Source organism: Xenia sp. Carnegie-2017, unplaced genomic scaffold (genome assembly GCF_021976095.1).
Source record: "Xenia sp. Carnegie-2017 unplaced genomic scaffold, XeniaSp_v1 HiC_scaffold_13, whole genome shotgun sequence".
NCBI lineage: Eukaryota > Metazoa > Cnidaria > Anthozoa > Malacalcyonacea > Xeniidae > Xenia > Xenia sp. Carnegie-2017.
Window position 1 is genome coordinate 5,921,531 of NW_025813436.1, and position 13,393 is coordinate 5,934,923.

Consider the following 13,393-nt stretch of genomic DNA (forward strand, 5'->3'; position numbering starts at 1 on the left):
GACGCACTTCATCACGTGATGTACATCCGATGTGATAATGCATCTTTCCCATTCCACCAATCACATCTTCTCGTAAGATAAAACTGAATTAAACAAAACCAAAGTCACAGCACGCTCGGTCATGTGCGAAGTGTGCAAAACTAACAAGAAGCAACTGAGGATTCTGATTGAATCGAATCGAATCGTCCGCCATTTTGGGTTGTAAAACGATGTCAACGATGGACTCGAAACGTAACTGAAATACGAAATCTTTATTCGCGTATCGTTAATCCGAACTACATACAATCACCACATTTGGGCAAAATGTTCTCTCAAAAGAAATATTCGTAAACTTGATTTACAATTAACGTACGTGTCGTTACGACGGCTTACAGAATAGTATCAATATATTTAGATAGTAAAATTATAAAATTCATGGCTGCGGCAGTCAACGGTCAGTTGTGTGAACAAACGTTGGAAGGAACATTATATAAGGAAGGAACTATCCTGGTGAACGATTTAATCGGCTACAAAATAGGGCGCAATGTGCCACCAGTCAATGCGACTGCTAAAACGTTGAGAAAACTATCGGACGATATTGAAGAGAGAAACCCCGATCTCCTCGAACAATTGTGTTCCAAGTTGAATTTCACTCATGAAACAGGGTATAACTCATTCAGTGCTATTGCCAACACCGTGTTCTCAGATGGTATCATCAATTGGGGAAGGATAGTTGTGTTGTTGGCATTCTCCGCAAGATTAGGCAGGTATTGCGAAGAAAACAACATGAGCGATCAGATAGAAAGTATCAGTGGTTGGACCGCACGTTTTCTTACCGACTTAGGCTGGATTCAAGCCCAAGGAGGCTGGGTAAGAAAAAATCTGATATATAACTCACGACGTTTAATCGCGTTGATGGAAAACAATATATATTGTATTGTGTAATCGGTCGATAATGACATCGAAGGTATTGAGAACTATGACAGTGCTTTATGTTAAAATTTAGTGAAGAAACTAAAAAAGTTTGATGTGTGGTAATTTTACGTTTGATCGCAATTACCGTGTGATAAAGTTTACGTTTATGATTTTTGATAATAAGGTAAGATACTTGTTCTTCGACAAAAATGGGACAGCTTTAGTAAATGTCGCCTTCGTATGCGTAATCAACAGTCTTGCCATAAGTTAAATGCCTTCTAGGGAGTTCTGCATTCATATGTTTCCGTTCTGAGTTGATTAAAGTAGACTTTAGAAGTGTAATACACGAGCATCAAATTTCACGACGGGAGTCATACTCAAAGGTGCTCGTAAAATTTTTCTTTTGTAGTTATCTGAAAGTCAAAGTGTTTTTTTTTATTTTAATATTGTGAAAATATTGAAAGACTTTGCCATTCGTGAGTTGGCATTCATGGAATTTGATGAATGCAGAAACTTGATCGCAAAAAATTGCAGTTTCTTAAAATAAAGAGTTACGACGTAGTATGTGTTTGTGACATTCTGCGGTATTCATTCATACTGACATTCCTTTTTTCTGCTCATAAATATTATATATTTTAGCATTGATATGCATGTTTTTTCATGAATTTATTAATAACGTTTTGCATGAATTTATAAGATTAACAATTTCTTCATGAATTTACTGGCAACTTTTGCATGAATTTATGTTTTTTCATGAAATTTTTGGGCAACTTTATCATGAATTTATGTTTTTTCATTAAATTTTTGGGCAACTTTTTCATGAATTTTTGTTTTTTCATGAATTTTTGGGCAACTTTTGCATGAATTTTGTTTTTTTCATCAATTTTTGGGCAACTTTTTCGTGAATTTTTGTTTTTTCATAAATTTTTGTACAACTTTTGCATGAATTTTTGGGCAACTTTTTCGTGAATTTATATGCAACTTTTGCATGAATTTATTTGCAACTTTTTCTTGAATTAGTTTGCCAATTTTGCATGAATTTATTTGAGATTAGTATGATTTTTGGTCATTCTCTTGCCATTTTAAGGCTGGTGACATTTCCAACAGTATCCAACTTTAGTATAATGTATGAACTGGCATAAGCAAATGTAATATAGCAGTTTTATCTTTTAGAAAAGTTTACAAAATCGCTTTCAAGATCTTGGTGAAAATAACAGTTGGTGGAAAAGTGCCCTTATAACAACAGCATTTGGTATTGGTAGCATAGCTGTGTTCACCATGTGCAAATAGTAATAATGCATAACAAATTACATATATATATATATATTTATTGGCTTTATGTGCCCATGTGGAAAATTGCTTCAAAACTGTTATTGGCTCAAGTAAGTGCCAGATAACTCCCATGATGTAGGAAAGATTTAATAAATACCCTTGAAAAAGTATATTGGTTTAGGCAAATTATCCCTAATGAAAGTAGCCCTAAAAGCTATAACAGACGTTAAAACATTTATATTAACTTTTACACTTTAGTTATGAAATTATTTTAACGCCATGGCTCGCTATTTATTAGCCAAAGTATTATAATTAGTCTTTGAATTTAATAAAGGACTGAATACTGTACTTGTCTTTACAGATGAAAATTTTGTTAGTTATATGGGTGTGAAACAACTTTGTCGCCCTCGTGTGGCAAAGTTTCAAAAATATCTTTGCAAATGTGTATCCTTATGAAGAATAGGAAATTTTTCCACCATATTTTAAGCAAATAAGGAGTGTAATGTCGCGTTACTTTGAAATAAAATGGCGGTTCTCGGTTTAAGGTTTTGAGCGTTGTGGACAAACAGTGGCGTAAGAACTGAACGCAAGAATAATTTAAAGAAATAAGAACAAACCTTTCATTTTTCCTTCTTGTGTGGATGCCATTCGATCAATTTGCGTCCAGGCAGGTGTAATTTCGAAGGGAAACATTTATGTCTAAACTTTAAAGAGTGAAATGATACTTTTAAATATTCTTCTACTTCGCCACTTGTGTGAGATGCTTGTGAGGCGGGAAAATTTAAAGCTGTTTTGATAACCGCAATGCATGATGGGACTGAAAGTTCATTATACGCAATAAGCACCCTCTGTATACTACACACCAGAAAAATAAGGTGAAGGGAAAAAGCAGTAAGAAAATACTAATTACAAGCGTATGGAATGGATAGTGTACTATCGAATCGATAGCTTATCCAACCGCAATAAATGGTCAACGAGTTGACCATTCATAATTACATCGTTGATCATAATGCAAACATTTAAAATCAGTGTTACATAGTGGTTACAACTTCTTTAAGCCGAGCTAGAAGTTTTTGGAAAACCTCACTTTGGTGTATTTCATGAAATTCAGTGCAGATTTCTTTGGCTTCGTACATATCAAACCACTTGCATTCCTCGTGAACGGCTCCAGCAATAAATGGAGAACGTATAACGTTGGATCCTTCGTCACTTGTGCTTTCGTTTTCATTCTTCGTTTCGTCTATTTAGAATTGAAAAGTGAACAGTGCTTGGTAAAGGAAAAGGTCTATTTCTTAACTCTTCATGGGAAGCCATTGAAACTGGTAATTTAAATGGTATTTAAATGAAACGAGTAGTATGTAGTTCATATTGAAACAAATAACCTCTCACATGTTTTGCTAATGCATTTTAAGAAAAAGTATCAAATTCTTCACTTCAAAAACAGTGAAGACCTACCATTCACAATACTACTATTTTCAGTTGTTTCTTCTTCTTTCTTTCACTAATATTACAGGACGATGAAGAAAGCGTGAATGTTGATTCCGTAAAACCTGGCTCTGTATTGGCAGCAGAATAAGTAGTTTGACATGTTAAAGATACACTATTATCATCACTGGTTATACTTGGATTAGGATGTGTGACAACATGACTAGAAACAGCGTTGATGTGGTGTTCAATGTTTGTAGAATATTCACTAACGTCTGTGGTAGCACTGTTTGAGTCTCGTGAAACTATGTTTCCTGTTTGTTCATGTGAAGATTGATCTGTGCTACAATGCCCAGAATATGTCCCAGTGTTCCTCATGCTACCATACGTTCCTCCAGCATTATTTCCAAGATGATTCGACTCACTATATGTTGTTGGATTTGTGGTGGACGTTTTAACACTCCCGTAATCAATATTTGCGTTACTGTGATCTGTGTTTAAGTCATCATAGCCGCTTTTAATGCTACCATAATCTTTATTGGAGATGCCTTGATTTGTGTTTGGGTTACTGAAACCAGTAGTTTCGTTATTTTTACCTGCATTTGTGTTGTCATACCCACTATTCGCGTGTTCGTAACTTGTACTAACATGGTCATAACCAGTACTGTAGTTTCCGTAGTTGGTATTTGCGTGCCCATACGTTGTACTATTGTCCCTGAACGTTGTCGCAGAGTTTCCAAAATTTGCATTTAGGCAACCAGAGGATGGAGTAACGCTTACATTTCTCCACCCCGTATAGCCATGAGAAAGGGCGGTGTTTGCAGAATATGCCTGTGCATTCATTGAATATGCTTCATTGTAAGTTGAATTGGTGATTACAGGTGTTTGAACTTGATTCGACGAACATGTGACAATAGGAGTGTTCATGTTGTCCTTCATGGTGCCTGATACATTAACGTCTTTACTCGGAGATTCTAAAGCAAAGACTTTTGATAACATAAGCCTTACAAAAGCCAAAAGAGAAAATATATTTTTCCTGTTCACTTACCTTGTTTATCAACTTCCTTCTCCGTGTTCTTTTCTTCTTCTGTGATAATCCCACAGAGAAAATAACGAGCAAAATCACCTGAAGGAGTAGATAAAGTACGTGAAAATATCACAGAAACTAGCTGTAAGAAGGAAAGCGTTAATCAAACGAGCATTATATAGTTTAATATGGGTTCACCTTTATGAGGGTTAATATTGTCCCTTTGGGGAAGATCAACGTAAGGTGAAGATTTAATATCACTGAGCTTTAACTTGATCCCAGTTTCCTCTTTGAGTTCACGCATCGCAGCTTCGGCAGGACTTTCCAAGAACACGCCTATAGAAGGCGGAGGAGACTTATTTTACAAATAGTTTTGAGCTAACGACCATAATCATGAAGAAGAGCAACAATACCAGTTGTAAGCACGCGATGGTATAGGTTTCCTTTGGGTAATTTCCACGGTCGAAATCTATCTTGATGTTGATCCTTCCATTGTTAGCACGTCTGAACAGTTCATCGTTTGCAGCCGTCTATGACAAAAATATAAGGAAATGTGCATGAGACATAATGCATTATGGTTCACATATGTATGTGTCTTGAACCTGTATATGCTTCAGCTCCGGTGACAACTCCTTATCTTTAAAGTACTTCACCCAACGTCTATCAAACTTCATAATGTGTTGAAAGACATTCTCCAGCGCTGTATCAGAAAAGGATGCAATGGCCATCACTTCTTCTAGCATCCAGTCTTTCACGTGAGACACCATCAGCTCCTTGTTAAAAGTGAACGACCGACCGGATTCCCTGCATCGAAAATACTGGGCCAGTCCACGAACTACATTGATGAAGGCTTGACTACACAGATAACGCTTCAACAGTATATTCACGTCGCAACTATATCACAAAACAAACACGCAACATTGGAAAATTTGTACACAACTGCGAGGTTATTTCTACAGAAAGATTTGAAGTCGATATAACAAATTCCAGTCTTCTAATGCACGAATTTTATATGATGACAACACAATCCAGTAAGTTGAAGAATATATAGAAACGTTTGCTAAGTGTCTGCCTTCACGTGGCTCGTATATAGCTAATTCAGATACCAACCTTACTACACTGTTCTCTTTCTTAGGAATACAATGGAGCACGACTACGCCACAACTAACAAGGACATCATCTGGCGTTTCTGGCATTAAAATCTTCTTACATTGTGTTGCACGCAAAACTATTTGACCTCCCCTAACGACATAGGAGCCTTCCAAACCAACAAGACGATGGCCTGCAGAATGAAGTGTACATCATCTTGAGTAGAAAACCTTACATTTAAATGATAAGACTGTTTTCTACTAGATTTCAACGCGAAAGAGTGCGAGATTGAAACTTAACCCTCTTTGGGGCCTTTAGATTAAAAAAAACCCAGAAAATAAAGGGGGATCTGATGCTAGTTTATTGCTACAATTAAGAGGATTAAATGCTAGTTTGTGTTGACGCATGCAATCAGGGAGCTGGTGAGTAAGTTTCTACAACATCATTGATTTTAAAAAACATTTAACAAAAACCACGACTTTTTTAAAAGCAAACATGTTTTGACATTAACACAATGCCATGCACATACTTATTTATGTATACTTTTTTGTTTTAAACTTCCTTTAAATAGATCACACTCCCATTCAATGTAAATAATCTATTCATATCTTCCTATACTGTATCATATTTCATATCACTATCATTCGCAGTGAAGATGGCATTGTGTTGATGTCGAAACATGTTTGCTTTTACAAAAATCGTCCTTTTTATTAAATATTTTTTAAATTTGTTGCTACTCAGAAATTATCATTGCTTTTATTGCAAAAAAGTCAAAAATCAAAGACAACTCTAACCTGGCAAAATGTCGACAAGTTCACCAGTGGAAATATCCTTGAGAGAACATCGATATCTGTCACCTTGACAAAACAATGGAATGGAGGTTTCCTTGCTTCCAACAATTACAATATTTCTTTTCTCAGGCCAAGCTTCAGCCACACTCAAGTTTCCAAGGTGAACATCTTTAACTTCGTACTCCCCGCTTCTTAATGGTCGCTTCCCTGATGATGGTGTTTGATGACTACTAACACTCTCTTGACCAATACACCTAATTTTACTGGGTCTTTGCACAACTGCTCCTGAAAATCTTTCATTGCCCCACATACTGACACTAAGTTTGCGTCTGCACAAAAGAAAAAGTTATGAAACTACAGATTGTAAAAAGATTGAAAAAATAGAACGCATACTTCATTTCTCCTAATTCAACTTTTTGAAAGTCAGCAAATTCACCATCAATATCATCAAAGTCATCAACATCAAAGCGTAATTCATTGTGGTAATGCAACCATGAACTGTCATCCTTAACTACATTTATGTCATCTGGCACGAGATCTCGTAAATCTTTTTTGTATGGTGCATCATCTGTACTCTTGTTACCACTTTGCAAGTTTCTAGAATAGCAATGACATTTACTCAATTCAATATCAAATCATATATATCAAGCATCTTGTGTACTGGGAAAAATTATAAATAGACTTCATGACTACCACTCACTTATTTGTTAGTCCTCTAGCAACAGCTTCTGGATCTTTAACACCCATTGCAATTAAACCAGCTTTGGCTGCACTTTGTTCAGCTTGCTTCTTTGAAGAGCAACAGTCTTTGCCTACGTAGCTTTGCCCTTCTATCATCACCTTACTTAAGTATCCCCCATCTACAAAATTAAACATATCAAATACAGCAGAGGTAATTAGACGAACAACACAAAACAGATAGACTAACCGGTAAATTCAGTACTGTAGCTTGGTATCTCAATCTGCCTTTGCTGCAAATGCTCTTGCAAAAGACTTTTGTATAAGGTTTCAGGTGTTCGAAGGGTTGGGATTCTTGTCTTTTGTGACGGTGTTTTCAACTTCTGGCTTTGTGAATCTCCACCATAAAAAACTGATCTCTCATAAGATTCAATAATATTCAAAGCTTTATGAGACACCGCATGCTCAGCTTCACGTTTATTTGGGTGTAGATTATCAGTGGTATAGTATTGATCATTTACAATCAAAACACAATTAAAACCCTGTAAAATATGGCCATTATATACTCCTTCAGTATTGTATCGCGGTAATGCAATGTGATTGGCCTGACAATACTCATGAAGGGCACTTTTCGGCATCTTTGCATTGCCAGAGAATCCTCCACTTTTTGGCAAATAACTAAAACCTTTTGAACCTGGTGAAGTACAACCTGAATTAAGACTAGGCTTAGAAATACTTTGGTTAACGTTTGCACCCACAATATATTCGTCCCTGATCTTTCCTCCACCATGATCTCCATGAAATGTACCCAAGGCAGACAAACATATTCTAGCAGCGTCATGTTCTGCATCTTTCTTCTTGGAGTGGAGAGCACTTTGCTCGTAATGATAGCCATCTATTATTACTTTAGCTTGGTAACCCCTGACCTGCCCATGTTTCGAAAGAGGGCGGACCAATTTTTGTTTCTGGCAATACTCAAACAAACAACTTTTCGCGGGTCGATTTAGTGCCATAGTTTACTGCAAAAATACTACCTCTACAAGAGAACTGATGAACACAATCGGTCTTGCTCCAAAATAACCATAATCCATAGCAAAATTGTCTGCATTTTCATCAAATTAAGCTAGCTAACCACTGTTGTTAACATCAATCCGCCATTGAAGACTTGTCACTGACCTGTAAATTATACGGAGCGTTTAATTCAAATTACTTTATAGCTGCTTCTATAGGAAGAAAACATGATGAAACTACAAACTTAGTACATTATGGATGTAGATTGTGGTCTGATGTCTTCTAAAGAGTCTTTTCAAATTTCAAATGTTCCTAAAATGCTTATCAATAAGTCGATTACACACGAAGAGAGGCATCTCGTTACATTTCAATAATTTGCACCAATCAAAGGAAGGTATTCCACCACCATTTTGATCAACGATGCTCATTCTCGCTAGACGCTATGTTAGTCTTTAATCTTCGAGTCAATGAAATCGTCTATAAATCGTCTATTCATCTGTCCTAAAAAAATCCTTTCTCTCAAATATTTTTCAGAAACAGCATAACGAATCGAGAACCAGAAAACACTACGCTGAGATAAGAAGCATAAATAATTTGCGTTGCTTTCACTATTCTCACATTTGGTTTTAATCTGATAAACATTATAGAGGAATATATTCGTTTGTTTGGTACAACAACGGTGTAAACTTTCAACCATTTCATACGGTGGCTCACAAGGGCCACCACACAAAATAAAAATATTAATACACACACAAAATAAAAATACACACACAAAATACATTATACACACACAAAATAAAAATACACACACAAAATAAAAATACACACACAAAATAAAAAATACACACACAAAATAAAAATACACACACAAAATATGATTGCGGGCGCTTGCAGTGTCGGATGGTCTGACTATCATATTATCAGTTTGTAATCAGATATGTGTAATTCACTAATTGTGATTTTAACATTTGGTCGACTTGTCGTCGTATTTAACTGTTTCAACTGCAAAACATTTGACATTACATTTGGAAAGGAATCGAAAGCAAGCTCTTGCATAATCCTGGCATAATTATGTTTTGTGCCAACTGTTGTGCACAATCACTTGACAAAGCTTCTTTTTGTCACAAATGCGGTGTGCGTTTGGGAAGATTAACTTCTTTGCCAAAATGTTCTGAAGCGTCAATGACGAGTAGCGTCTCTTCAAGCAGTTGCCCTTCGAGCTCTGCAAGTCCGTTAACTTCAACTTCAAGTACCCCAAAGCTGTTTATAACTGGTACAGGACAGGCTAGACCAATAATGTCCTTTCAAAGGACAACACATTAACCTTAATTTTAACCAAAATACGGGGAGCAATATCGTAAGCAACTTTGAAATAATTGATCACAGTGAAATCAGTGAATTTTGTTATGTACTCTGGAAGTTGGAACCATTAGAACTTTGAAAACAAAAGCGATCAATTACGAGCATTCCGAGTAATCCGACACTGCAAGCGCCCGCAACCATATTTTGTGTGTGTATTTTTATTTTATGTGTGTATTTTTTATTTTGTGTGTGTATTTTTATTTTGTGTGTGTATTTTTATTTTGTGTGTGTATAATGTATTTTGTGTGTGTATTTTTATTTTGTGTGTGTATTAATATTTTTATTTTGTGTGGTGGCCCTTGTGAGCCACCGTAATTTCAGGTTCGGCATCAGTCGCCTTTAGAACACAGTGTTGTTCACGTTCAGTGAAAAATATTCATGGAATACCTACTTTCATACTTGTTTAAAAAATAAAGCCACCAACATTTTATATTACAATTTTTATAAATTAACCTATTCTCACTGCGTGATGCTGACATTGTGCAAACTTTACAAGTAACTATCAAGATATCTTTTCTCATAAATATAGTCAAATAAAGTTTTACTGGATTTAACTGCTTCCTCACAATCCTCCTGTAGACATGATACTTTTCCGAGGTAATAACATCAGGATCGGTTGCTCGAAATATGAGATGCTCGCGTGATAAAAACCTATCTACCAATGAGCGACTACTGAAGATCTCGTCTTCATCAACCGTTTCATTAACCATCGATCTAACATCTTCGCTAAAAGCACAAAACGTGGAATAATCGTCATATTGCCAATTACCACTATCAAACACGTTATTTTTGTTAGAGTTTTATGATAGTTGGAAAATAAGGCGAAGACTTTTCAGTATTCAATCGACATCTTTCCAGGAAGTCTTTGTTTATTGTGAAATCGAGGCGAGTGAACAATATCAATTCATTGTCGTGGATTAGTTTCAATACAGTTTTCAACACGGTAAGTGAGTCCAATTCCTCCTGAGTTTCGATCCAGACTGCCTTTTTTTTGTATTGCTTGGCCTCTTTCCAACTTTTATGTACGTTTTTATACATTTCCCTTTTCGTATCATATCGAGAGGTAACGAAGAAAATACGCAAGTTCTCTTGTTGAAGTTTGTCTTGTACGTTACGAAGAAGAGATTGCAGATGTTCATGGCAATCTTGGCACAAAAGAACAATATTAATAACTTGTTCTCGGTCTTTAGGTGCAAGAAAACGTACATGTAACTTTCCAAAGGAGTTCTTAATAAACACACGTCTTAGATGATGAAAGCTCTTTACCGTACCATTGACAACACGCTTCAATCGAGCAGTAAAATACACGACATGAACGTTGCACTTTAGGGGATTTTCCTTCATATAACCTACGTTGTACTGACCAAAATAAAATCCATGATGCAGTTGAGGTTTTTCCATCTTTATAATGGTTTGTTTTGCTTCACTGATGATAAGATCCCATGCTTTTGTGGTAAAGTTTTCTGTGAAGAGCCATACTCGTTCATACTATACCTAAATTTATCATAAAACATACCCCATGTTCTAATTGAGATGCTGTCGCGATTGCCTTCAACCGAATGAAACTCATCGCATCTTATACAATGCAGGCAAGGTATCGGAGCAGCATTTTCATTATATCTAACCATTTTCTTGATATATTCCTTGTTTTTTTCTAAAGTCACGATACGGCTAAGACGCTTTCGTAGTTTTAAACTTAGAAAGTGGTAATGTAGACGATAAAGATACGCAGGATCTTTAACTGGATGGAAGCTCACAGCTTTGTTCATTGCTAACAAGTAAAGGTCTCCATGATAAGAAAATCTATTATCACCGTAATCTTGGTGGAAATATTCACTTGCCTAAAAAGATACAACGAGTTATCGAAGTCAGTTTTACAAAAGCTACTTCACTGAAAATCAATGGCAAAACTGCCCTTGTAATGTTTTTTTTTTAATTTTAAAAGTGCTACCAAGAAAAAATAAGTACTTCTTTAATGAGTTTTATGGAATTATAATTGTTACCTCGTAACCCCAAGGACACTTCACGCCTGCAAACATCGTTAGACAGCGGCCAACTTCACTATCCTCTTGCGTAGTAGCCGGGTTATTTATACAAGCATCAATATGAGCGTGAATTTTCTTCAATACCGATCGACTCATTATTATTCCAGGACCTCCGATACAGAAATTGCTCTCTGAGGCCAATCCCAGTTTTCCTTCATCGTCGTCCGTGCCAGTACCCGGATGCCCTAGCAATACGTCATCACTTGACGCTACACTTCTCAATAAGACATCTAAGTTTTCAGCATTTATATACACATCGTCATCGGCCCGTATAAACCATTGGAACTGATTGCCATAATTTTGCCATACATATTTGAGCATGAACATTGCTTTTTTTTGAGGAGGATAAACGCCATCTTCAACAGGAAGAACAACAATGGGAACAGACACTTTCTCTACCACTCTATCGTTTCCAACAAAGAAAAGAACCTTGCCAGGAATGATTTGAGCCCAGGTATTGTATACTGCAACTGCCCTTGAGTTGATTGTCCCACAATGTGTCATGATACTGACTAGCACTAGATCTCTACTCTTCAGTTCCAAATCGATACTGTCATATCTTGAATTCTGTGATGGGCGAAAGCATTTGTTACGCCAGATTGTCGTAAAAGCGTAGAGATTGAATAGATTAATGAACGCAATTGACATGAGAAAGCTAACTACGACACCAAGAATATTTAGCATGACTTGTTCTTGAAGCAGGAACTCGTCAATTATAGAGGTTTCATTCGGTGGTCACCAGTCACAGTATATTGCATGATTTCACTAAAAAAAAAAAGCAAGTCTACAAATTGTACAATTGTACAATGAAATAGAGGATGTAATGCATTGAGGACTGTAGAAAACAAAATCTTGCTGAGAAACCGTCGTTACAACGTAATATTGATGTTTCGACTTTGAGAAGAAGTTCCTGTTCAACGATACAACAATATATACCTCAAAGAACAATTAACTTCCTTTTCATCATAAAACCATTCCTCTAGTATATTCATGTATTTAAAATTTCAATCTGCAAGAGAAGATATCATGCAGATACAAACACAACAGTTGGAGCCTTAGACATAAGATATATATAAGAAATATCTCCAATATTTAAAATCTAATTACAACCTCAATTACGCCTTCGAGTATAAGTAAACATACTAAGAACGCTGTTACCACAATTTCAAAAACAAAGAAACAATGAGCAACTGCATTTTATTTTAATGATCTTTCATTTTGAATCCTTTATTCTCAGAGTCAAGACCAATGTAAACAACGCCACTTTATTAAATTTAAGTTTAACATGACACATCCGTCCAGGAAGTTCTGAGAAGGACTGAAGTGAGTTGATTGATGTTTGATAACTTATGGTAGTCATCTTCAGAGTCATTTTGACTCTGAAGATGACTACCGCTAAGGTTGTCGAAACGTCAGTCAACAACAACAAAAACAGTCCTTCTCAGGACTTTATTAACCAGGACGATCATCATTTACAAACATATAACGATACTCCCGGGTTCAAACCATTTACTTTATTACAATAACTTTCCTTGCTCACACAAATATCAACGAAAAGCCACTCATGGAAAGAGATGTAGCTATACCACAGTATAAAAACAAACGGTAGTAGCATGCAGAAACAAAGAACTTTCATCAATGTTGGACTTTTAAATTTACAATGATGAATTCACAAAACTTATTGAAGATATTTTCTAGAGCACGAATAACACATCGAGAATGGACGCAAGCTGTTGTTGGAATTTTTCACTCAACAAAAAACTACTGAAATCCTTGTAAAGTGCTGTCGTGAATGTCTG

The 13,393-nt window shown here is 36.0% G+C and overlaps 3 protein-coding genes and 1 long non-coding RNA gene across 6 annotated transcripts; 2 read left to right on the forward strand and 2 right to left on the reverse strand.

The window, feature by feature from the left end:
* Nucleotides 1-72: 72 nt before the first annotated feature.
* LOC124433410 (apoptosis regulator BAX-like) lies at nt 73-2,514 on the forward strand. 3 transcript variants are annotated; one of them, XM_046983168.1, is made up of 2 exons: nt 73-849; nt 2,068-2,514. In XM_046983168.1, exons 1-2 carry the CDS (start codon nt 415-417, stop codon nt 2,182-2,184), a joined length of 552 nt encoding a protein of 183 aa, XP_046839124.1. In that variant the 5' UTR covers nt 73-414; the 3' UTR covers nt 2,185-2,514. The 3 variants fall into 3 exon arrangements, with proteins under 3 accessions (XP_046839124.1, XP_046839125.1, XP_046839126.1); XM_046983169.1 differs by having other exon boundaries at nt 2,073-2,514; XM_046983170.1 differs by lacking the exon at nt 2,068-2,514 and adding an exon at nt 986-1,489.
* A 526-nt stretch (nt 2,515-3,040) lies between these two features.
* On the reverse strand, nt 3,041-8,712 carry LOC124433407. Its single transcript, XM_046983165.1, is given in 13 exon segments — nt 3,041-3,406; nt 3,622-4,565; nt 4,640-4,717; nt 4,817-4,954; nt 5,032-5,106; nt 5,109-5,148; nt 5,221-5,512; nt 5,729-5,900; nt 6,502-6,827; nt 6,892-7,095; nt 7,199-7,358; nt 7,427-8,352; nt 8,439-8,712. Coding segments are annotated over 11 exon segments (3,189 nt in total). The 5' UTR covers nt 8,190-8,352; nt 8,439-8,712; the 3' UTR covers nt 3,041-3,406; nt 3,622-3,624.
* On the forward strand, nt 5,377-6,118 carry LOC124433413. The gene is made up of 2 exons (XR_006944462.1): nt 5,377-5,649; nt 5,754-6,118. It is a non-coding gene; the product is annotated as an uncharacterized LOC124433413 (long non-coding RNA).
* A 1,518-nt stretch (nt 8,713-10,230) lies between the features above and the next one.
* On the reverse strand, nt 10,231-12,891 carry LOC124433409 (chondroitin sulfate synthase 1-like). The gene is made up of 3 exons (XM_046983167.1): nt 12,531-12,891; nt 11,553-12,359; nt 10,231-11,390 (listed from the first exon to the last, which is right to left on the reverse strand). Exons 2-3 carry the CDS (start codon nt 12,276-12,278, stop codon nt 10,953-10,955), a joined length of 1,164 nt encoding a protein of 387 aa, XP_046839123.1. The 5' UTR covers nt 12,279-12,359; nt 12,531-12,891; the 3' UTR covers nt 10,231-10,952.
* Nucleotides 12,892-13,393: the final 502 nt, after the last annotated feature.